Consider the following 26604-nt stretch of genomic DNA (forward strand, 5'->3'; position numbering starts at 1 on the left):
TCTTTTCTGTAGAAAATAAGTAATAATGATTTTAAACCACCTCCTGTCTGACTCCTTGAGCTGAGATTAATCAATGAACCTTTTGCCATAAATGCCTAATGTATAACACACACAAGAAAATAAAAGAGTCCCATCTGTCCCAAATTGATAAATCCCACTGGAATAATACCTCCATTTAGCACAAATTACATTAAATGCAAATTTCTTTGGTATTATGTTAAATAGTTGGGTCTACTGTAAACTGAAATATAACTAAAGTTGTACTTTAAATTTACCCACTCACAACATATTAGTCATCACATATGAGCTCTAGGCAAAGCCCCTTAACATAAAGAGTGAACTCTCCTTTTGAATTTTATTGATAGTGAATTGTGGAATGCTGTGGGCTACATTTCTGCCAGAAGCTGCATGGGATTTCACATTACATTGCAATTTTTACGTTTATTTTTATCTTTACGCTGGTTTCCCACATTTTTTCAAGACGTTTCATGGTTAGTAGAAAACATAATATGACAGCAAATGAGTACATAGTTCAGAAGATAGGAAACAAGATAAAGACAAATTTGTAAAAATAAGCTATGTGCTAGCTTTGGTCTTTGCTGTGGGCTTACAATATATTACCCATAAATACATGAGTTACAGTGTACAGTAATAGTCCTTTAATCCAGAATGCAAGGGTTCACAGACCTTCCGGATAAGAGGATTTTCCAGATTTCCAGGAGGGGACCTCAAATATTAAAAATACCATTCCTAGACATTTATCACACCTGTTCTGGCAATCACTAATATTCAGTACCTGTCCTAGACTTTGACCACACTTTGCATGGCACATTTAAGCATCATATCAAAGATATTAATTATTACTTGCAACTTGCATTACTTGTAAACAAAGTACACTTCATTGGCGGCAGTCTCAATGTGTCTGCCATTTTCTTTTTTGACTGAAGGGGCTTAAACATATCATACAATACAAGCTATTTATTAATGAATGCTTCTATAAAAATCAGGTACTAAAATTATGAAGTGGGCAATAAGAATGATCATAAGTATATAACTACAAACAGCAGCAGCTGATGTTGCTCAGTTGACACACATAAGCAAACACATGATGTGTCGGTGAGGTGATGTTGCATTCACCATTTTCTTCTTGGCAGTGGTGATTGTAATATGCCTCGCTGTGCTCCCCATAGAAGATGGTATAGTAGGAGCCCTCATGGTGGTATAATACAGATAAAACCAAGTAAATTCAGAAGACAACAGTGTGACAGACTGCCAGCTGGGTAAACACGCTGTGAGCTGGGTGACTCACAATTGTCAGTGTGGGTGCTGAATTTGACACTGTACTGATTTCATCTATTTTTCAACATTTTTGGATTTTTTTTCCTTTGATTTTTCTCAATCTTACCCAAAAAAGCTAAAATTGGCCCTTGGTTAAAAATTCTTAACCATCAGAATTTCCAGATTATAGGACTCTGGATTATTGGACTATTACTGTAATTTACATGCTGAAACAAAAAAAATTGTAACAAATAACATTATGAAACCACTAACATTTGTTCTAGGGTAATCCACTGTATATGGTATTATATGGACACAGAAAGGTTTGACACTACCAGCTTGGAAGCACACTTAACCTCTTTGTTACCATGAGTACCCATTGTAATTCATAAAAGAAATTCAGCTGATGAATGACTAATGAATTGCTCCCATGATTCATGGCTACACTGACGATAAACAGAGCTTTATTTTGTTAGTTAATATGATTTTTTGACTCCTATCACCAAGTAGATGAATTGGCAACTAACCGTCAGCTGGTACTAAAGACATAGTGGCGTGACAAAGTTATAAGTGACCTAAACTGTTGTTTTGTACATACTATAAGTTTTTTGTACCTTTGTCTTTTATTAATATTTTTAATATATATATATATATATATATATATATATATATATATATATATATATATATATATATATATATATATATATATATATATAAAAATATATAAATATATATATATATATATATATATTTATATATTTATATATATATATATATATATATATATATTTATATATATATATATATATATATATACAGGGTTGGGTCCAAGTACAAGTGTCTATACTTAAGTCCAAGTACCTGGATATTTTTCAAGTACAAGTACAATCACTTTGCTGTGTACTTAAGTCCAAGTACATGTTATTGTACTTAACCCTTAGAGTACCGGTGGCGATATATTTCTCTGGATGCTGTGCACGGGGAAAATTTAGACATTTAAAAGAGGTGGAAACGGTGTCTTTCTTCTTTGCAATAATTGTATATTCATCTAGTATATATGGTGGTGTAATAAAACTTCTCTCCTAATAATAATAAAAAAGTTATGACAGCCGAAAATATTGTGCATTTTCTCGTGGCCATGACACTTCGCGTGGAAGCACCCCATTCGCTCTCATGCAAGCCCACGTGCTTGCCACGCTGTACAAAGTTTCTGTTTGTTTCCTTGACAATTAGATCCAGTAAATCATTATCCATACATGCAAGAAAATAGTCACATTCTTGTTGCACTTCTGGGAAATTATCTGTGATTCCCACCTGAACATCTTCAAACTGAGGCACACTTGGTATAAAAAAATCACCACTGGTCCACTGAAAGTTTCTGTCACAAGCAGCAGCACTAGCTCTTGCACGCCCTCTTGTTGCAGTAATCCTAAATCATGAAGAAACACGGCCACGCCTCCTTCTTGAAGTACTCGGGGCAGGGGTAGGGAGAGGCTGCGAGGCAGGCGGTGTATATACATCACTATCACTGCTTCGTTGACTAATGTCTCCAAAATCGGATAGCCGGTCACTGTCACTAATATCACTGTCAATGTCACTACCATAGCAGTCATCAGAGTCACTATCACTTTGACTTGCCCGCGCTCTACTTCCGCCCGGAGCAGAGGAACTGCTTGACGCGTCACGAGACATAACAGATGTATTCCGAACAAAAGTGGAAAATGATCTGTGACCTTCGGTAGGCCGCGCACTGGAGACGAACGAGAGTGTGTACGGATGCCATATGCCTCCACCATTCCTCTGAGTCAAGAACTGGCGGTATATTTGAAACGTAGGTAGCATAGAGTGTGATGATTATATATATGATCCCCGTACGGGTGGGGCATGTGGTAGCGCACTTACATATACAATCGCTATAATCTAAGGGTTAAGTACAAGTACTTTATGTGATAAAAAAGTTCGTCACAGGTTCGTAAAGCAAGAAAGTTTGTAGTTTTTGTATACAGCAGTGGTAATATTTTCACTAGTTTTGCAGCTTTGATCATTAGTTATGAAACCCAGGACTTTCTATCGTATCGTTACTTGAAATCACTAGTTACAGCAACAATAATCGCAGGGCCCCACTGTAATAGTTTATAGAAAAAAAATGTTTCAAAATCTTTGGAGTGGCTTTTTACAGTTTACTCCAACTCAGTTAAGGACTTTTCAGAATGTCCTTGGCAGGCAAAAGTCAAAACATGTTTTGAGTGCTTGAGGTTCCAGGTTTAAGTATTTTTTTTGTCCATTAGTTAAAAATAATAAATATGGAGGTTTCATGAATATTTTAAAAAGATTCTTAGAATTATAAATCCAATTAGTGATAAATAATACATATATCATGACATTGTTACATCTCCATCTAAGATGCCCATTTACCAAGGGTAAAACAACGGATGAAATTAAAAATATTATATTCTTTTATATTGAATGCTAACCTCACAATGAATGTTTACAGCTAAATTTCATGTAGCATACTTTAATTCAAGTACACCTGGTCCTTTAGATATGTGTTTAGTATGTTATAAGGTAAATACAATGGATTTTGTGATGGCATTGAAATTATAACATTGTAAGTATTTATAATGGAAGTCAAATATATGTGCAGAATAGGCATGCTTATTTGTATTATGATTATAGTCGTTCATCAATGAGGAAAGAATGACATGTATAGTATTTATCAGTTTAAGGGAGAACGTGAATTACTTGAAGCAGAAGTACTTCCCTGGCATAAGCAAGAGCAGCCACACAGTGGAGTTCTTCCCAGTGGAGTGGAGGTCCTCACTCGTCCTAGATGCTGGCGTTATAGACGCCATCACTCCTCAGAAGATTCTTAATATTCGACAGATGCTCAATGCCTCATTCATGGACATAATGTACTACAACAGTCCATTGTACAGGGATGAGGTAGGATGTTTCACATTATATCTATGGATGTGCATGTTGATACAGGGGTATAGTGTGTGCATGAGATGACAACTATGCAGCATGACACTGTACCATGGATTGTCATATAGCCAGAGTTTTACTGATATGTAAGACCCATTGAGAATAGAGCACACATTTATGAATATTCAGATAAAAACTACATATTATGTAAAATGTGTATTATACATCATCAGTTACCAATAGCACGAACAACACATTAGAATAATATGGTAGTAAAATTTAATCTCCACTAGCTTTATCACAATTTATTTATTTATTTATTTATTTTTTTTTTTTTTTTCAAATTTAGTTAATATGACTGTGCCCTTGCCAGCCATTTCTCTTAGCTATTGTTCTAAGATTTGAATAGAATTCCATAAAAATAAGTGGATAAAGTGACCCCTGCCAGTAAGGCAAGTAAAAGCCACCTTAAAGTAGTGGCTCCCAAACTGGGGGCCATGATTCCATGTGCCAAAAATTGCAGTTTTGCACACACACACATATGTGTGTGTGTGTGTATTTATATATATATATATATATATATATATATATATATATATATATATATATATATATATATATATATATATATATATATATATATATATATATATATATATATATATATATATATATATATATATATATATATATATATATATATATATATATATATATATATATATATATATATATATATATATATATATATATATATATATATATATATATATAGTTAACCCCGCTGAAGTTGGACTCGAATAAGCTGGATATCGGATAAGTCGAACACTTTCAGGATCTTTTTTTATTTATTTATCTATTTATTTATTTATTTATTTATCTTATTTATTTTTATTTTATTTATTTTTATTTATTTTTTAAATTTTTTTCTACGTTCTATCCCGAGCGCACCAGTAGGCATTTTTTGCCCTTTGATTGAGTAATTTTAAGCCATTCGGCTTATATACTGGCTAAAATACCCCTGATAACTCTTACATCATCCGAGTCATTTGAAGAGTTGTCCGAGCCCTTGGAGACGCGAAACGGGCGCGTGTGCCGTGGCGCTGCCGGCGCCAAGATCAGTGTTTATACAGTTAACTTAGCAAGCGTGTGGCAGTGTCTCCCTCAGCTTTCGCTCGCTCTATAGCCCTTGATGTTGCCTTATCGTGTGTGTGTGTGTGTGTGTGTGTTGCTGTCATAATTGCCCTCCCTTTTTACTATCTATGGAAATCATTGTGAGAGATAAAGCTACAAGGACTGAAACAAGATTTCACCTTAGGTTCATCAGAGGTCCAGACATCATTGCTGATGAGGGAAACTGTTGCCCATATGGCCATGTTATTGGATGTGATCTCTTCCACAGGGGTTTAGGCTAAAGTAGGGGAGTTAGGTTCAAGGCTAAAAGTGAGAGGTATGAATTAGTTTTTGGTGGCAGGCCTTTTTGCAGATGGTACAGTGTTGTTGGCAGAAAACAAGGAAGCTACAGATGATTGTGGATGAATTTTACAGGGTGGATATGAGGAGAAAGTTGAAAGTAAATGTTCGCAAGGGTAAGGTCATGATATTTGAGAGGCTAGACAGCAGTTTGCAAGTCATACAAAGTTCAAGCAGAGAGCACGACAGTGTGAGATCTGTTTGGGAGAAGCGAAGATGAAGGAAGTAATTAAGTTAGAATATAGGTTCAGTTCTGTGGAAGCATGAGGGAGAGAGCAGTAAAGAGCAGACAGGTAATAGGTGCTTTGTAGAGTTATGGGAGGAAAAAGGGTGAGCATTGGGGTAAAGGGGTCTAAGAAAGTGTTATCGTCACAACACAGTCATGCATTAGAGATGTAGACTTGAAATATAGCACATTTGTCACACGTATGCACTGTAGAGATGAGCTTTATAAGAGGTACATATGATGTGTCAGGATGAAATGTAGAGGGCAATAAAAGCATACTTGAGAGATATGCAATGGGTGTAACAGCAAAGAATGTGAACTATGGAGTGGTTGAGTGGGTGTAGCATGGTTTGGACACTTGAGAAGAAGGAATGAAAATGACTGTGAAGAGAGTATATCAGGTTGGGACTGAAGGAGGGGATGTTGAGCAGATCATTCTCTTTCATTTATACTCCCCGCCCAAACCACTCCTAAGCCTTCCCTAAACCCTCTCAATCATCACTTCCACAAACCACATCCTTTCAGGTGTGTTTCACCAACACTCAACATGTCTAGCTCTCCTTTCCTGAATATTTCTAACACTTCTCTCCTTTTCTATTTTACATTCAGTCTCTTCATATAACACATGCAACTCTAGGGATCTGTTTATTTCAAAATGCATTTTGATTGATGTATTTCCCAATAGAAGTTGAAAACTAGGAGAATCACAAATGACAAGTTGTCGAAGTATGAGGATGAAATGTACACATTTTGCAAAATAAGTTCTCATGATATTCAGTTAGTGAGATTTTCAAAATGAGCTTGTGGTTTGTGAAGTCATGGACTACAGATGTATCACAATTGTTTTTCAGATCATCGGTGGGTTGACCAACGAAATGAACCGCCTGTACACGATGTTTACCCAGAGAAATCCCTACTTCGAGGCCAATCGGGGCAAGGTATCCATGGTGGCGCATTCTCTTGGCTGTGTCATAACTTATGACATAGTCACTGGCTGGAATCCTGCACATCAGTTTGACAAACAGCTTGTGCAGTCTTTGGTGAGCAAACTTCACAAGGGTAAGATTATATAAATAAGATGTAGAAGCCAATATCTGATTTTCTTCTTGAAAATCATTTACAACAGTTTGTATCATGGGAATTCCTTTCACTAAATTGCCTTTACATCTTTAAACAATATTACACAATTAATATGTGTTGTGTAGGCTGCTTTAAGTCGAGAGGAATGCATTTTTTGTATTTCTCAGTAACAGGACTGTCCATTGTTTCTATAGACAATGTCTTGTCTACTTTGAGGAGATTCCTTCTGTGGAGTCATTGAAACAGGAAAAGCCTTTTATCTGTGCTGACCATTCACCCTGAATGTCTCAAGAGACCCTGTAAATATTATTGGCTGTAGTTCAATATTTTGCAGTGTACCACTAGTAACTACTCATGATTCTGTTGCATCAGTGATGGAACATGTTCTGGCCTCTATTTTCTGAGACGATATTGTGTGTTTGCTTCCCATTTTAATCTCATTAAGGGGAAATTTCGGCCGCTTGGCACCGATATCGGTTGTTGGGTCCTCCTACCTTTATTTATTAACTCAGGTAATTATTATTTCTACACATTATGTATTTATATGCAATACATCTACACCTGAAACGTTTTTTAAAAATCTGCAATAGTTTCTTTGTAGTACAATGACAAAAGACATTCAAAATCACAACTATACTTCAAAACTATAACTAAGATGGCAATTTCCTCTTGATTACAGATACTAGACATAGAAAAGTAACTTTTGCAGCATTTTCGTACACGTAGCTTAATTACAACAATTTCAGTAAACCTCAAAGTGTCACATTTTTTTTTCTGAGTTATATAAGTCTCCCATAAATTTATTTGAGGGAATTAATGCATGATCTTGCCCATGATTGTCAAGATGAGTGAGATATTCATTTTGGAATTTTTCAGATCGGTCAAGTATTGACAAAGTTATTTCTTTGTGAACATCTTCAATCACACCTAACTAGATTTGTCAATGCTTTGAGCCTCGCCACAGATATCAGTATCACTACACCGTCGTCACTGACTTCGTGTGTCTCCCTCACCTCCTGAGGCAATAGGCTGCACTAGACAGAGCCATGTGGTGAGCTCAACAAAGATGAGCTTGAGATGGGTAGGGACCTCAGGTTGGCCCTCCATCTCTTCAGTGCTTTCTTGATGTTTGCTTCCTGAGCGCTTTCTTTTTTTACTTGGAGGTGCCATGGTCACTATAGCGTAAGAACCAGCTGATGGAAGCAACAGGTCCGAGATAACTTTCAACAGTACTAAGGCAGCTGGCCACGAGCCCCGCAGTGAAGCCCACACTGTCGTTTCTCAGAAAAATTCAAAATACAAGGAAAACAAAGCGGGCGTATACATTTAAAGATCCAGCCATTTCATTTTATGCCCTCTATCCAATCACCTCTACTGTGACAGGTTCATTAAAGTTTTTTTCAAGAATATTGCCGAAATTCCCCCTTAAGCAGTGTAACATTTTCTTGACACATATAATCTGTTGATTCTGTCACTTTATTTTGTTGTATAGTATTTTTGTATCAGGGATGTGATTTCTCCATTTTTTTCCATTATTGAAAGCAACTTAACGTGAAATGCACACATCCTGTGAGCAAAAAGAGGGCATGACCACATTTGGCAAAATGTAATAATAATTAAGGTGCTGAGCCATATTTGGATGCTAGATGGTAAAGTAGAACATCAGTTTAATGAAAGCTAAACTCAAGAGATTTATGTTTATAAATGTCTTTAACCCCATCATTTTTTCTCCCATTATGTCAGAAATGCTAAAAACATAGGTTTAAGTCATGAAAAGTGTCAAAATGACATCTGAGGGAAGGTGACTCAGCCTGTAGTACATGGGTTAAATATAAACCCTGCAGTTCTGAAGGATCCTCCAACGAGTGCTTACGAGGATGTGATCAATCTCCTTAGCTACCCCTCTGGCATCGCTATACCAAGTCCAGCGGTGCAGCTCTGGTCTTTGGTACCAAGAAGCCGCAATTCTCAACCTTCTGGATTTTGCAAAATTCAGGAGGAGAGAGCTGTTGATGTTCCTGGTACCAGAACCATGGGGACCAACACATAACTTGTTGCCAACCCTGTCAGTGCCAGTAGTAGCATTAAAGTCGCCCAGGACAATGAGTGTGTCCCGGGAGGGACACTGGTCTAATACGGAGTCGAGCTTTGCGTAGAACACCTTCTCTTCAGTTTCAAGCATCTTGGTAGGAGCGTACACTGCAACAAGGGACATGAAGCCCAGTGTGTGCTTCAGCCTCACTCACATTATACGCTCATCAACCGGAGCAACCCCAACCCAAAATGGCAGCAGTGGGCTGGAGATGCCCATAGCTACCCGCTTGACATGGAAGCCATTGCTCATGCCGGACCAGTAGAAGGTGTACTCCCCCTTACTGATCTTGCTACTGCCAGGTCTCAGCCTTCTGAGCTCATTGATAGATAGGGCAGTCGATCATCGTCCAATCGTCCATGGGCGTTCTGTATTGTCTCCGCCAGTTCTTTTCCCCTGCACAGTTGCTATCCATATACAGGGGCCTTATCTGCCCTCGTATGGAGTATGCATCTCACGTGTGGGGGGGCTCCACTCACACAGCTCTCTTGGACAGAGTGGAGTCTAAGGCTCTTCGTCTCATCAGCTCTCCTCCTCTTACTGATAGTCTTCTACCTCTTAAATTCCACCGCCATGTTGTCTCTCTTTCTATCTTCTATCAATATTTTCACGCTGACTGCTCTTGTGAAGTTGCTAACTGCAAGATAGAGAAAAGGAGTCTTTGGATGATGGATTGATCAAGAAATGCTCACATATGAATATAACTAAATAAATAATGGCCATTTTTAAACACCTAATGAAACAATACACATTTTTCAACTTCAGTGAATGGGTAAGGGGATCAAACATTGCCTCAGGGTCATCTTGAGTAGCAATCAATAAACATAGAAATAAAGAAAGCAGAAGAGGCTGAAGTACTTTTAGAAATGACTTACTATTTCCTTATACAGAAAAAAGTATGAAGTAATGATTTTTTTTCTGCAGCTTTGCACACTAGGAGGTATTAGAACGTTAACACTATGAAGTTCAAAGGTTTTAGTTAACATCTCTTGTAGTAAATGGTATCAAAGGAACATCATGGTTCAATGGATCTTTTTATTGTAGCTGTGTACATCATTAATTTTTTATGCATTACTCACAGCTCAAGACACTTGATGTAGATGAGGGGTGCAAGAGAGACTATCCCTTAACTCTCAAGAAAGGACTGCAAGAACTTCTTACTAAACATGAGGCCAGTCACTCCCAGCCTTCATTAAATTTCAAGGTAAGGATATCAGACCTGCTGTAAGACAAGTAACCTCTCACCATATTATTTAAAATTATGTATTTGAACTCAGTTAGAATATTTTTTTATAATCTTGGAACAGGTAACATCAGCATCCTGGATAGGTTTCATTGTATAAGTTAGTATACAAAGTGTATACTACTAAGTGTATAATTTCCCTTGCACTTTGTATGTAGGATGTTTATTTCATAAGCTGTAAATTGAAAGTTGAAAGCCTTCTCACAGTGCTCTACAGTTAAGTTCATGAGGCTCCAAGCCAGTTTTCATTTCTGATACAGTATTTCTGTAAGTGTACAACAAGTGTACAGTTACCTGCACACTGAAGAGACAAAAAGATTTTTAGATATTGCAGCATTTGTAAATAGGACTTTGGTAACCCACTTTGACCTTGGCTGGAGTTACCATTTATGTAGTGGTTGTAACATCAGTGTTGACTGTGATGGAGCTCTGCCATCTGGTCCTCCCTCTTTTACCCTTCATTATCATCTGAATAGCAATATGAAAAATTAAGCACTAATTTAATACCATGGAAATGAGGTTGTGTTGTACCTTAGGTACAATAATTAGAGATGTGGGAGCAATATTTTCTTTACCATGAAGTCACTCTTCAAAACAAAGCCCAGGACTTTATAATGGAGCCATGTGGTCCTTGTCAACAGTAACAAGTTTCTAGCCGATACAAATAGTAATAGGATAGGAAACGGTTTGCTACATTCATGGACCTGGAGAAGGCATATGACAGGGTTGACAGGAAGGGGTTGTGGGATGTTCTAAGGATATATGGTGTGGGAAGGCATTTGCTGGAGGGAATCCGATCCTTCTATTAGGATGCGAGTGCCTCTGTAAGCTTGAAGGGTGAGTTGAGTGACAGTTTTGGTGTTAGTGTGGGTGTGAGACAGGGGTGTGTGATGTCACCATGGCTTTTTAATGTGTACATGGATGGTTGTATGTGAGAAATGAAAACCAGGGTGGGGGAGCCTGGTCCAAGGCTGAAAATGAGAGATACAGAGGAGTCATTGGTTGCGGGCCTGTTTGCAGATGATACAATGTTGTTGGCAGAGAATGAGGGGATAGTGGATGAGTTTGACAGGGTGTGTAAGAGGAGAAAGCTGAGAGTGAATGCTGGAAAGAGTAAGGTTATGGTATTTGAGAGGGCGAGAGAACAGGTCATTGATTTTGTAAAGCCGTATAGAGCTAGAGCAGAGGGTACAACGAAGTGTAGGATAAGGTTAGGGGAGGAGAGAATGGAGGAGGTGACTGAGTTTAAATATTTAGGGATTGTTTTATGTAAGCATGGCTGTATGAAAGGTGAGGTGAGGGAAAGAGCAATGAAGGGCAGACAGGTTGTGGGTGCACTAGAGAGAGTTATGAAAGAACGAAGTGTGAGCATGGAGGTAAAGAGGGGAATAAGGAAGTATCCTGCCAACTCTGTCATATGCGTCAGAGACGTGGACATGGAATGCAGCACAGCAATCGAGAATGCAGTGGAAATGAGTTACATAAGAGGTGCATGTGATGTGTCAGGATGGGATGGAGAAAGTAATGAAAGCATGTATGAGCGGTTTGGTGTGGGTGCAACAGCGAAAGGAGTGAAGTGTGGAGTGGTGGAGTGGGTGAAGCATGGTGCATTGAGATGGTTTGGACACGTGATAAGAATGGGGGTCCTCATTGACGATGCACCCGCATGCTGACCACTCAGCCACCACCTCCCAGAGAACCTTCACGCCTTTTATAAATTCTAAACATGTCAATTTGCATCGATAATTATAATATACCATACAAGCACATGAAAGACAAGCTTTTGTCAAACAGTCCTGTCCAGTTATATACCTATAAGTCTATCGACTCTAACTTGAGCCCTGTGACTTGGCCCGGGGAAACTCCCATTGTTTACAGATCTAGTTATGACCTGCGCATGGCAATCTGTCTCACTGTTAGTCTGTACGTTATCTATTTATGGAATATATATATATATATATATATATATATATCTATATATATATATATATATATATATATATATATATATATATATATATATATTCTTAATACGACTGCATGGTGTTATGAATTGCTTGGGATTAGAGGGAAAGACAACAACTCAGTAAACCTTCCATATCACTTGGCAACGTGGCTCATGCGACGGTGCCGCCTGACGGACCTTGGCAACAGGTGCCAGGCCGCACCATTCAGCGTTCCGCCACAATGAACAACTCAAGTAGATCTCACTCTCACACCCTGCACAGCCATGCAAAAGAGAGAGAGAGAGAGAGAGAGAGAGAGAGAGAGAGAGAGAGAGAGAGAGAGAGACTGACTGACTGACTTATTAACACGTTAACCGTGTTTGAACTTCCCGCCGCCTCCTCCCTGTCGCATTTGGTTCAACTCGGCGTGGCCTCAATACCACGCAAGCCCCCGACTCGAGAGGAGGTGTGTAGCTTCACTCTGGTTATGAGCGTAAGAATGGATAGGACAGTTCGCTTTGGAAAGATCATTAATGAACAACAGAAAGAGAGTGGGAGGTAGGACAGAGCCCTGAAGGACACCACTGTTGATAGGTTTAGGGGAAGAACAGTGACTGTCTACTACAGCAATGATCGATCAGTCAGTCCTCCCTGAGTGAATTTGTGCCCCTGTCCAGGCGGGAACTCCGAGGCTCTGCTTAAGTACGCCATTTTGAATTTGTAAAATTTGGGGAAATGGTGTGTACATTGTGTGAATGTTGTGTGCTGTGGAAAGAGTGGGGATCTGTCTTTAGAGAGCATGCTGAACTACTCTGGTGTTAATGAGACAATAGGGAAATGAAAAGTGAGGACATGGGAAGGGTCTTTGGAGGGCTTCAGCACCCTCCTCGTTAGTTCATCACGAAGTCATTTCAGTGATACCCCATGATCCTGCAAAGGCACATGGTACCAAAGGCATCAACACACCTCTCCATGTCTCACAACCAACTTAAAGATTCAAATCATTGTCTGCCTGCATAGATCTCAACAACACCATATAGTACTCATGTTGAGCAAGTCCAGAACACTGTGGGCCACGCCAGTCCATTGAATGACTTCCTGGTAGCACCCACCATTGTTATGCACTATGTTACCAGCACTAGTACATAATACCATCACTTAAAACAAAAATTATTTAATTTTACATTCTTCTTCATCACAGAAAGTGGAGATTGGGATTAGGAGTTTCCTCTTTATTTTTTATCATAAAACAAGATCTTACATAACAAAGTTCTAAATTAAATCAAGAGGTATATTATTAGACTATGATCAGTGCATTGCAATTATGTGTAAATTTGTATATGGTTCAGGAATATCAGAGAGATTTATTAATTTTCTCCTTTAAATAACTGTTTAATTCTTTATGTTAAACTATTTTAACTGTTGGAGTGAAATGACAGTGATGAATATATATAGTTTTAGCAGTCATCTCAGCTGAAAATATTTCTTATGACTGTTAAACTGAATTTCATTGTTTATTTCAGATAGAAAATTTTTTCTGTTTGGGTTCTCCATTGCCAGTATTCTTAGCCCTGAGGACTAAGCATTCAGAGCGTGTAGCCGCGGACATAATTCCCCAGAAGCTGTGCAAACGCCTGCTCAATATTTTCCATCCAGCTGATCCTGTGGCTTACAGGTAAGACTATAATTTTTGTTTTGATCTTCCATCTCTTATATACTTATAAAGATTTTTCCCAGTGATGAGCAGAATGGTAAGTTTGGAATCAAATCCCACAGAAAATCACTGGACATTTGTCAGACCATAAAATTCCTAGATCAGTGTCTGCATCTCCTGAGTGTTTCCTTCACTCAAAATTATTCCATATATATTTGCAACAAAACAATTTTATGAAAATATGATTAAAGCAAATTTTAGAAATAAACTTTTGTATATAGACAGATATCAAATTTTCTGAAATCTTTTACTTGCCTATGTCTTGATATTTCATAAGCAAGCCAATGAAACCAGAAAGCTTCAGGCACTTGAAGAATATTATAAGAGGGCAAGTAGTAAATACTAAGGATCATACTTTTAAAGGTTAACCCTCTCATGCACGATGACGCGTTTCGCGTCATCAAAGGGTAAAAGGTCCTGGCGCACAATGACACGAAATACGTCATAAAAGTTTAAAAAATTTATTAAAAATTAAGTTTTCAGTGAAAGTGTCAAATTTGAGTGTCATTTGTAGGGATAAGTTTCTTAATGGTAACATATGGCAACCTTTCTAAGGAGCGTAGATGAGGAGCTTTGAGCAATTTTTATTTGTTAGCCTACTCCGACGGGAGAGGAAAAAATACAGTTTTCTCAGTGTAACTCGGGAACTAATAGGCGTATGAGGATTTTGAGGATACCATAAGAATCCTCACTAAATTCCACTTCGAAACATATATTCGGCTAAAAAAGTTGGCCCACAAAATTTCAAGCTAGCGAGTGGGGAACTCTGTACTCTGTACTGAGACTTGAAACAAGTTTGTATTGTTTATATATATATTTTCCTCTATTTTTATTTGTGCATGTTCTAGTACAAGTCTTTATGAAGCCATTGATACTAAATTCATTGGGGTACGATATATATGTGAGGGTAAAATACGTCCGGGAATGTAGAGTATCGCGGCGGCAATAAAAGGCCGGTCGGGCCTGAGAAATGCATGATGAGTGGAACTGAAACTTATTGGAAACTTATGGCACGCGAGAGGGTTAAGATCAATTACATGAGAAGAATGACAGAACAGCAGTTGTGTATGATGGTAGGAAAATTTTCAGAATCTTGGAGAAAACCGAGTGGAAAATTGCATAAATATGACTAGGATGGAACATCTCATGGCTGTGAATGAGATTATTGTGGAATTACTTTGGAAAAAATTGGACTGTTCTAGAGTGGCTGGGTGAGTTGTTTTAAAGTGTGCTTGGAAACAAATTAATAAGAAATGTCAAAATGCAACAACTGTTTGATTACATTCATAGTTTGCAGAGGTGTCATGACATAATTATCACTTCACTAATACAGAAACCTTTCGATAGAGTCTGACACAACTCTTTGCTTTCTAAATTGCCCTCTTTCGGATTCTATCCTTCTCTCCGTTTCTTTATCTCCAGTTTCCTTTCTAGCCATTCTATCTCTGCTGTGGTAGACGGTCACTGTTCTTCCCCTAAACCTATCAACTGGTGTTCCACATTGCTCTGTCCTATCACCCACTCTCTTCCTGTTATCAATCAGTGATCTTCTTTCCATAACAAACTGTCCTATCCACTCATACACTGACGACTCCACTCTGCATTATTCAAGTTCTTCAACAGAAGACCCTGTCAACAGGAATTACAAGATTCCAGACTGGAGGCTGCAAAACGCTTAACCTCAAACCTTGCTATCATTTCTGAATGGGATAAAAGAAAACTTGTGTCCTTCAATGCCTCAAAAACCTTATTTCTCCACCTATCAACTTGACACAATCTTCCAAACACCTATCCCCAATTCTTCAACAAAACTCGGCTGTCACCTTCTTCAACACTAAACATCCTCGGTCTATCCTTAAGGGGGTATGCGACACCTGGGGGGGGGGGTTGAGTCTTGTATGATTGAAATATAGTATGTCAGAGCAGGGTATGTTGAAGTTTGTACAGGTACCTCTTATAGTCTATCGACCCTAACTTGAGCCTTTAGACACGGCTCCCCTGAGCCGCGCTAATGCCACATCACCCCAGAGAAGCTCGCTACCCCCCGTCCCCTCTCTTTCTCTCTTATTTACATTACATATAATATCTTTTGCTTGGCTAAGCAGGACGCGAGAGTGAGACCTACATGAGTCTTCCATGGTAGCGGAAGGGTGAATGGTGCGGCACCATCGCATGAGCCACGTTGCCAAGTGAAATGGAAGGTTTACAGAGTCGGTCTTTCCCTCAAATCCCAAGCCATTCATAACACCATGCAGTCGTATTATGAATATATATATATATATATATTCCATAAATGTGTAATGTACAGACTAACAGTGAGACAGATCGCCATGTGCAGGTCATCGCTAGATGTGTAAGCAATGGGGGTTTCCCAGGGCCAAGCCACAGGGCTTAAGTTAGAGTCAATCGACTATAGTTTACATGAGTATTGTGTTCCTGGAGAGTTTGAGTATTGAAATATTTGCATAATGCAAACATGCTGCTGGTCAAGGTTGCCAACTCCTTTGTACCACTTCCTGCAGAACTCAACCATAATAGCAGTCCAAAAGGACCAAAACCACCCAAACAACCCAGAAAGCATGGGAAAAACACCTGCCCTGCATTCAGTTGACCCATTATCCATGCAAAGTTGTGCACCATTAGGCAACGGTACTACACATACCAAGATGGTGGCATTAGCCAGTAAGTGGTCACCTGTAAGACTGGCTACGGGAATATTGTGAAGGAGCTATTGTGTGGGACATCAATTTTGTTGCACTCAGCTGATCCACTGTCCAGTTTGGCTCACCCCACCTGCAGGGAGTTATATGGCTAACAAGTCCACTGAATGCAGCCTGGTGGAATCTGGTGGCCACTCTAAAAACTAAACTCCTGACACAAATTTTGATTTGGATCACATCACATTACTCTAAAGAAATTGTGTTGATTAAAACAAACTACTGGCTATAAACATTGCATTAAACCATATTTGCACATTTTAAACTCATGTAATATGAGAGGTACCTGCTCAAGATGCTCGTTAGTTACAACTATTCAACTTTCCTTGTTTGTGGGGACTGCAGATGCTGAGATTATCCTGGTTTGGTCAGTTGTAGCATACTTTTTTTATCACAAGCACCTACACTGATCCATTGCTGTTGTGAATTCACCTTCATTTTCTCCTATGAGCTTTTTCTTCAAAACCCTGAGAATATCAAGCATTTGCTATTGTTACCAAATGGAATATTATTTATATTTCTAAAAGGTCATAAGGTAGTGTGCATAAGCTAAGTAGAACATCTTTTCTTTAAATCATATTGGGAATACACGTTGTCAGCAAGGGCATACACAAGTGTTGAAATAGCTCTTAACTGCAGATGCTTTGCTCTGTGTTTCAGAGGCTGACACTAATAAAATGTGTGCAATTCAAAGGTTAATTGATTTGTATTAACATGCACAAATTTCATTCCTGCAAGATATACAGGCTTTACTCATTCAGTATGTTATACCTTTTTTTTTTTTTTTTTTTTTTTTCAGGATAGAGCCTCTTCTTTGCCCAGAATACTCCAATATTTCACCAGTCCTCATTCACTCCTACAATGCAACAGAAAAGATGCCATATAATGAAATGCCACTGGAGCCCATTGGGATAGGAGGCCGAGACAAAGAAAAGGAATACAAAGAAACGGGAGAAAAACCTCGAGCAGACTCTGAAAGCAATACTCCGGTCTCATCTGTTCCCAGCACTCCAGTAAAAGGTAGGTTCTCATGAGCCTAATCTTTATTATTATTTTTTTTTTAATTGTCATGATTATAGTGTCAATACAATTTCTCAGCATGCTGTTTGTATTACAGTACGTTGAGTTTCGCGCTTGCTTCATTCCGAAGGTATGGCGCTAAACTCGAGGATCACAAAATTTGAGGTATTGAAATCCATGTAAAAGCGCTTATTGGTTCCGACCCGTGGAAAATAATTACTTTTTCCGACTTTACTTCCTTGTTATCTCAAAATACATACCTTGTTAATAGGCAGAAAATTGGAAGTAAGAACAGATCGTTTTTAAGCCGCAGTTGAAGGTGGCTGCCTTACAATTTGCTGGCAGTTCTGAATACACGCTTGTGATCCACGTGGTGTTGTCTGCTAAAGTAAGGGCAGTTGCTCGCGGCCACCCGTGGGATGGTTGGACAAACCTATATGTTTCTGGTAGTTTTCTGTGTGTTATGAAATAATCTGTAACTCTTTCTGTTAAAAATCATGAAATCACTAATATCGTGATTATTATTATTTTTTCAATACCTATTGAACGTAAACCGCTGCCGCTGCCGCAAAATAGCTCGCAGAGAGGTTCAACTTGCTTACTGTTTCCATATTTCCCTCACCACTCACAAAGATCACAAGCGGACAGACTAGAACAAAACCAGGCAAATTAATACTTTTGATGCTGTGTATTCCCACAGCACGCATGTGTGGTGGACACCAGAATGATTAATTTCATCGGGGAGATATTTCTTGCAACAGCGGCCAGTGTAGTGGATCTTCTTCTTCTTTTGACCTGTAATGCTTTGTATCACTTCTTAGGTCCTCCTTCTTTACACTTTTATACTTCAAAACATGCACTTATTAGTTACTTAACAGTGCACACTTATACACTTCACCCTGAACTTGGGTGTTTTTCTGTCCTTTTCTTTCCCTGATTTTGCTTATCTATGCCCTTTTGCTATTTCTCCTATTACTTTTCACTGTTGCTGCCATGCATTACAGGTCAAAAGAAGAAGAAGAAAAGGAAGACAACATTGGGAGATCTACAGTTTTCATAGACTTGAGGAAAAGGGTTTTGGACTGTGGTTTCACAACACAGGGTGTTCTCTTATCATGTTAATCAAGTAGTAAGCAAAGCAGCTCTGCCAGTCCATTTTACGAGTCTCTTGGTGGGCCATCTTCCACTGCTCCTCACTCCTCAGCCACTGCCGTCGCCTGTTTGTTTACATGCAGCCATTCGGTACCCACGTACCCACGCTCGTACTCACAACTGTTTTCCATTCATAAGGATCGACAACCAACAATTTGCTCCCAGTTGGAGAGACGGGCAACTGCGGTTGCCCATTGCCCCAATGGTTGGACACCACCTTTTAAGGCAGCACGCATGACGCCGACGGTAGGTAGACGCAACCCGTACATGTCAAAGCAACGCGAAGTTCGTGGTGGTAATGCGCGAAACTCGTGATGGTAAGAATTTAGAACTAAGCACTAAACTTGAGGATCGCGAAACTCGGATAGCGCGAAACATGAGAGGGTACTGTATACATATATATATATATATATATATATATATATATATATATATATATATATATATATATATATATATATATATATATATATAGAGAGAGAGAGAGAGAGAGAGAGAGAGAGAGAGAGAGAGAGAGAGAGAGAATTTAAATATAAAATAACTGTTCTCTGTTTCAGGAGCAAGTTCATGGAGTCTGTGGGGACTTATGAAAGGCAACAAAAAGTCTACTGAAAGTGGCTCCAACATTCCTGAAGTTTCATCAGTCCTTCAGGAAAGAAGTAGGTTTATTTTAAGCTCACATAATCAAATAAAGGATAGTCAAAAGAAAGGAAAATAATAAGTGATGTAAGAGGAAAAGGAAAGGGCACTGATGCAAGAGGGAAATAGGTGATGATGAGGGAAGGGAAGGGTGACAGTGAGGAATAGGTAAATGTTGGAGGGGTTGAGGGAGATGATGGTGATGAGAGAAGTGGAAGTGGTGATGAGGAGAAGGAAAAGCAGAAGTGATGACTGCAGGAGAGGAAAGCTGTGGAAAAAGGAGAGGAAAGAGGTGGAGAAAAGGAAGTGGAAGTCAAGAGAATGGAATGGGAAGCAGCATAGAGGGAGAGGAGTTGAGGAGGGAATGAAAGGCAGGAGAGGAAGCGAAGACACCATGAATACAAAGATAAGATTCAGGTGGACAAGTGCTCCATCACAGGTGTGCAATTAACTACCAGGTGAGGCATTGTTCTCTAATTGCAAAAGTGTAACATTTATTAATGAAAAAGTTCTTGTATCATATAGCCCAGAAATAATCAACATACATAATTATTAAAGATTTTGGAAGGTGGATAATCATAATCATCATAATAGTTACTTACCATTGTATACTTGCAGGTCCTATAGATCGAATGGACTTTGTATTGCGGGAAGGAAGCATGGAGAGCAGCTACATATCAGCAGTCACCTCACACACAGCTTACTGGAATAACTATGATGTGTCACACTTTATACTGAGTGTACTATATCCTGACTTACAACCACCCACCCCCTCCAGCAAGCCGGAGACCAGTCGCCCGTGACTTTCCTCAGTGCCTCCCTCCACTCCCTGACATAAAGCATAGGGATACTTAGAGTAGTAAGGATAATCAGAGGAGAATGAATGCATTATTAAGCTGGATGCATTTCACCAGCAAGACGATTTCATTCCCTGTAAATTTTACAGAAATTGGCACAACATTAATATTCCATTGATTGTCTTTCCTAAGCAGTGACTTTGTTATAGGGGGAATACTATTTTCTTTTTTTTGCTTCTTTCAGTCTCATAAATAATCTAACTTTTGTATACATTGACAGTCCTTCAACAGCTATGATTATGTTGCAGTGTATGGTGTAATTTGACGTCTTTTCCACATCTTACAACAGCAATCATCAATCATTTTTACCTGAAAAGAATATAAATACAATGAACCTTTCCTAATTGTATGCCTGCCATCAGACAAAGTCTTTCAGTTCAATCAAAGTTTTGGTTAGATATTCATATCTTAATGATTCACCTCTCAAGCAAGCTTTTCTAGCAGGATTTTATGTGATTTCCCCCCCCCCCCTTTTTTTTTTTTTTTTTTTCCCAAGAGAAAATGCCTCCTTTAGTCTATAATTATTTTATATTTTTAACAAGGGGTTTAAATTTTATACTCTGAACCCCTAACCTGCTCAGTAATAGAAATAGGATTAGAATGTTGACTAATGTGATATTGTAGTTTACCACAAATGCCTAAAAAGATTCATATTTCGTGATGTTTTTAGCACAATTTTTCACCAGCTCTTTTTTTTGTTATAAACCAATATGATTTTATTCTGGTACAGATAAAAAGATCTTTCCAGTTAGTAAAGCTGACTCTAATTTCTAGAGATAGTTCAAGTTGCCATCTAGCTTTGATCAGATTTTAATTGTGGAAGACAATCTTGGCCTAAAATAAGAGTCAGTATTACCAACCTATTAAGGATTTACAGTAAGTAAGTATGAAGTGAATAACTGGAATCAAATAACTTTTTTTCTCACTTTGCCCCATAGCACTGATATGGTTTCTTGATGGGGGTTCTGGTGGTTGGCCCCTGCCTCCTCTTAGTGGTGTGGGCAAGTATTTTATGGTGGCACCATTTTTGCTTGGCTCATGCTGCCTCCCGGAGCTCCATTTGATCCTCTTGACAGAGTTTCGTTAGACTTCTGGTTGATAGGTGTCCATCAGGACAGCATGTGGGTTAACTGCAGCCACTCACTGATGGCTAAAAATTGTCGCCTTGTAGTGGTGGGTGGGACTTGAAAGCAGGTCTCCAGATCACCCTCCACACCTGCATACTGTCCGCTCAGGAATATGCAACTGTATACAAAATAATCAAACAAGTTGCCCATATTTATGATTAAAATGTATTTGGACTCAAATTGCTACATAAAACATATGCATAGTACTGTATTTGCCAGTTTTATAGAACACACCTCTGTATAAGATGCACCCTAGATTACAAGGCTTTTTTTAATGTTTAATCATAAGTCTACTTGAAGTGGTTTCAAAGTAGTTTTGTATGGGTAAACATATGATTTTGTGCATGTAAATACAGTATGTACTGGAATCAAGTACAAAATCACCATTTTCTCAATAGACCGTATTGGGTATACAGGCAGCACCACATGTGGCCACTCAACTCCAAGCTGAATTTTCTAGAGTTCTAGTTATAGACTAGAGTGCGTCTGAGGCTGTCTCTGGGATACACGGCCATGATGCCGCCGTCGCCCCAAGCCGATGATTGCACACACTTCACTCCTACACAATTTCAGTTTTTCTCCATGTCAAATAGTAGAGTCAGGAAATCAGGTTGGAATAAAGTGTGTGCAGTCGTTGGCTTGGAGCGGTGGTGGCACCAAGGCCTTGTATCCTGGAGGGAGCCTCAGACACACTCTAGTACATAACTTGAGTTCTATGGAAAGTATTGCTTTGACAGTTCACTGAGTGGCCACATGTGGCGCTGCCTGTATGGTCAATACGGTCCATTAGTGGCTGACCAAAGTACTGTGCAGCTGCCCTATTATCATTTTATTAAATAATTAATTGAATTAGTTTAGTAATTATTAATTTCATTAGTTTATGATCTGTAACAAATTTTATGTAGCAATGCCTTTTTTGCTTTTCCTTTATGGGTTTGAACTTAGTTGACAATTTACAGGATTATGCTAATATAACCTTACTTTACCATTGACCAGATCAGCTGTGGTTTGTTTACAAGGGAGTGGCAATTTATCAAGCAGTGTGCAGTCTTGCTCTTAGTCTTACCATCATTGTTTTATGGTGATAGGTTACTATCCATTAGATTAATGTGAGGTGATGCTACTTTAAATATAACTCAACTAATTGAGAGGTGATAAGTTACCACTTTTACTGATTTTGCTCATTTGCTTGGTAAATAACTACATACACAACAATTGTTTTCATTAGCAGTTTGATATTTTTAATACTCAAATTTTATAGAAAGAATCACAGTAAACAATTCACAGTAGCTTGATACGTTTGGTCACCTGGAGAGCTGAGCCGTCCAACCCATAAAGGAAAATAAGGACATTAAACAAAGAAGAAAAAGAAGAGTTCAAAAGGAAAATGGCAGACTCTTCATGACTGCAGATGTTATGTCATTTGTTGACATGTAATGCATGTCTTTGAATAACTTGTTTTAGTTAATCACTCATGTATGTTTAGCTCATAGTTATTTCAGTGGTTCATATAAGTCCTGTTTGAGAAGTGAAGTTTTATGATGTCTTTGAGACCAGAAGTATGCTGCCAGAACTGACTTGAATATATCAATTAGCGTGTGGTTATATTAGTTTTGTTATATGTTGTTCCACCAAGAATGCCATTACCAAAAACTTACCAATGACCTTCATTGGGGAGTTATTCAACAAAACAACCAAGCACAGTTTGTGTGCTTTCTGTACTACTGCTGCTCTTTCAACCCCCAGCACCTCACTCCTAGGGCATTCAGTCTCTAGTCTGTATTGCACATGCATAAGACAGGGCAATTTTTTACTTTTTTTATGCATCTTATATGCTGGCAAATATGGTATATGTGTGAATCAAATTTTGACTGTCAGTGAAGTGCATATTTCAAATCCAAAAAATCCAAAATCTCGTTCATTATTAGATTGCACAATATTTTTTTAGTGTTAAAAATTTCCAGTCTCAGCTATGGTGTACATAAGCCTCAAATATATTGTTTCATTCACTCACTGACTTCATTCTGAAGGGTTCTGAGCTAATTCCCAGGCAGGCAGCCTTCCTGCTTTCAACAGCTCATTGTTTGGCATTCTCCACTCAGAGGTGCCTCATGATAACACCCAGTCAGTTCAACAGAAACATGCCATTGCTCATGTAGTTAGATAAATTTCATGAACTAAGCAGTAGCAAGCCACAATTATCATGTGTGGAGATGCAGTGGTATGAGACAAGTCTTTGTCTCTTTAAGTCAAATTTTAGATTATGTTTCCCAACCAAAAAGCAAGATTAGCAATTTGAAAATTCTATGCCCTCTTGGTATGGATCTAAGCTCTATCTTATAGTACTGAATGATATTGAGTGTTTCTATAACACCAGGGGTCATACCATTCATCACAGGTAATTATCTAATGAGTTGAAATCAGTTATATGCAAATTGCAGAATGTCACAAGTAATATATAAGTCATTGCATTGTTCAGAGTGCAAGAGTTGAAGTAAATGACAAGAAACCAGTCCATGGCTGCTCTAATAGTAAGCCTCACAGAGCTCAGAATGATATTCATAATTATTCTTAAGGCTTCTGTCACATTCACGATCATGACTTCTGGCGCCTCCCGACATTCAATTTTGCCAACCATCCTGGGCGAGTGACCGTGGGTGTGGGAATGGGTGTGCTGTTGATACGGGGTTATGCCAAGTAACTTTATTAACCCCTTAATGACGCCGATGCCGCTGGCGTCATATAGTTCAATCAGACGTGGGCAACGAGCATGATGCCATCGCCAGAGAGCGAGAAGCTATCTGGAATTTGAAGGGCACATGTAACTAAGTCTCTGTCGATGCTGAGTGACTAACTGGCACCTCTTTTGTCCCCTACACCACTCCGTGTTAAAAATAGTTTACATGCAGTTCCTGCCTATGCATCATGGCGTCTGCAGAGCGATTATGTTCCCTCAGCCAATCTGTTTCGGCGGTCTTCCTTTAGTTTCTACTTGTTGTGTGCATGCTGAGCATAGTCTTGACACTTCCACTTATATACGTGATGTTCTAGATGAACTAATATCTTGTTCGTAGGAGTGTACAGAGGAGTGGGAAGCGGAAGTTGGATTTTGGGGGAAATCATGGAATTCCAGCGAAGCGGTCTGTCCAAATAATAATCTGATTTCACAGTTGAGTTATACAGATGATTTTCTACAACTTTTATTCAGTGCGATTCATTCCAGAATGAAAAAACTACAAAAATTATTTTTAAGTTTCACTGCAACTGTGGCTCTCTGTAGGTAATAAATTTCCAGGTCAAAGATTATAAACTATTTTTGAGACTCCATCGTGATAAAATGAGCAACTTTTCTTCAATAAATTTTCCTGTACGTCGCACCTGTAAAAAGTTGGAACTTTTGGGGAATCATGGAATTCCAGCCAAACGGTCAGTCCAAATCATTTGATTTCACAGTTGAGTTATACGGATGATTTTCAACAACTTTTTTTTAATGAGATTCATTCCAGAATGAAAAACTACAAAAATTTACAATTGGAGTTAACCAGACTATTGCTGAAGCTACAGCAATAAAAGAAGCAAAAAAAAGCACCAGGTGTGAGTCAAGCCTTCCCTGAATCGGAGACCATTATGGCCATTATGACAATCTGATGAGGAAGTTTTTGGCTGTAGATTTAGATTTCTACAGAAACTTTCTTCGGGTTGACAATAACATGTTTGATGACCTAGTACAATATGTTGGCCCCCACAGTGAAAAACGACAAACATTCTGGAGACAACCCCTGGAGCCTGGCCTGCGACTATCAATCACTCTATGATCACCCTACGATCATCCCTCCTTCACACGGATGGTTGGTGCAGGTCCGTGACCACATCTGCATGTAGTTGGTTGGGAGACTGCGCTGCCAGACATGCATTATGACCATCATAAGTAGATCCCCTTAAATGCCGACCATTGCCAACATCGAAACAACATTGTTGCGACTTTGTGGAGATGGACATCTGGCGATCGTGGTTTATTACTGATGGATAACAGATGTCGGGGAGGGCGAGTGGCCTGACGCACCACAACAGGCGGTGAGATATGGCAATGCCGCAAACGATCCCCAGGATAACTTGAAAATGGTTGGGAAGAGACATGGTGACCACTGTGGATGGCAACATTTTCTAACATCAGGAAGTGTCAGGAGTCAAGATTATGGATGTGACACTAGCCTTAGCAACTCAGTACTTCCCATGGTCCATCCTTTTCAATATGTCATAAATATTTAAAGATATAATTAAATATAAAATTTAGTATGTAGCAAGGAAGCTTTATATATATATATATATATATATATATATATATATATATATATATATATATATATATATATATATATATATATATATATATATATTTTTTTTTTTTTTTTTTTTTTTCCATGCATTAAGGAACATGAAAAGAACCCTAGTTCGAAAAGCTAATAACATGATAAGTGATACAAAAGGAATTAGATAATTATTAGAAAAGAAAAAAAAGAGGCTAAATCTGATTATACTGAGATTAATTAAGGAAGATGATGATGGCCACAAATTTATAAACCCTGGTGTATTGTTTTTATTATTTTCATACTTTACTGATAGATTTATGATGACTTTTCATGCTTGTTTGATTGATGCTGCCTTGTGGTGCTTCACTTTTTCAAATTCACAGATGAAGTTGGGTTTCATGGGTAATGTGTATAATTTTTTGGTATTTTGATGGCATGTAAAAATAGTCTCCTGAAGATGGAAGTTCAACATGAGACCCTGTGTTCATCAAGACCCAAATAAAAGCACTTATATAATTTCTTGGTTAGCCCTTGCTGCCTCTTGGTGCTTTATTTATTTAGTCACAATTGAATTTAGGGTTGAGGGGTAACGTGTGTGACTTTTGGAGACTCCTAGCTAAATACTGCTTGGTCCTCGTAGGTTGTATTACAAAGGGCTTCATATTGAGGGAGACATTCACAATTCATTATTCTATTACTTTATCTCATATATTGGCTATAGATTGAATAATATAATCATGTAAACATCATTATGAGGTTTCTTCTTTTATACTGTATCTTGTCTTAAATGTTTCTTTTTATA

General features: G+C 38.4%; 1 protein-coding gene across 1 annotated transcript in view; it reads left to right on the forward strand.

Moving 5' to 3' along the window:
• The window catches only part of LOC127006144 (phospholipase DDHD1-like), a 37098-nt gene extending 11239 nt beyond the window's left edge, over positions 1 to 25859 (forward strand). The window contains exons 5-11 of the mRNA XM_050875678.1: positions 4002 to 4224; positions 6757 to 6945; positions 10159 to 10281; positions 13790 to 13941; positions 17497 to 17717; positions 19427 to 19528; positions 20127 to 25859. Coding sequence (XP_050731635.1) covers positions 4002 to 4224; positions 6757 to 6945; positions 10159 to 10281; positions 13790 to 13941; positions 17497 to 17717; positions 19427 to 19528; positions 20127 to 20311 — 1195 coding nt within the window. The 3' untranslated portion in view covers positions 20312 to 25859. The remainder of the gene's footprint in view (positions 1 to 4001; positions 4225 to 6756; positions 6946 to 10158; positions 10282 to 13789; positions 13942 to 17496; positions 17718 to 19426; positions 19529 to 20126) is intronic.
• Positions 25860 to 26604: the final 745 nt, after the last annotated feature.

Source organism: Eriocheir sinensis, chromosome 32 (genome assembly GCF_024679095.1).
Source record: "Eriocheir sinensis breed Jianghai 21 chromosome 32, ASM2467909v1, whole genome shotgun sequence".
NCBI lineage: Eukaryota > Metazoa > Arthropoda > Malacostraca > Decapoda > Varunidae > Eriocheir > Eriocheir sinensis.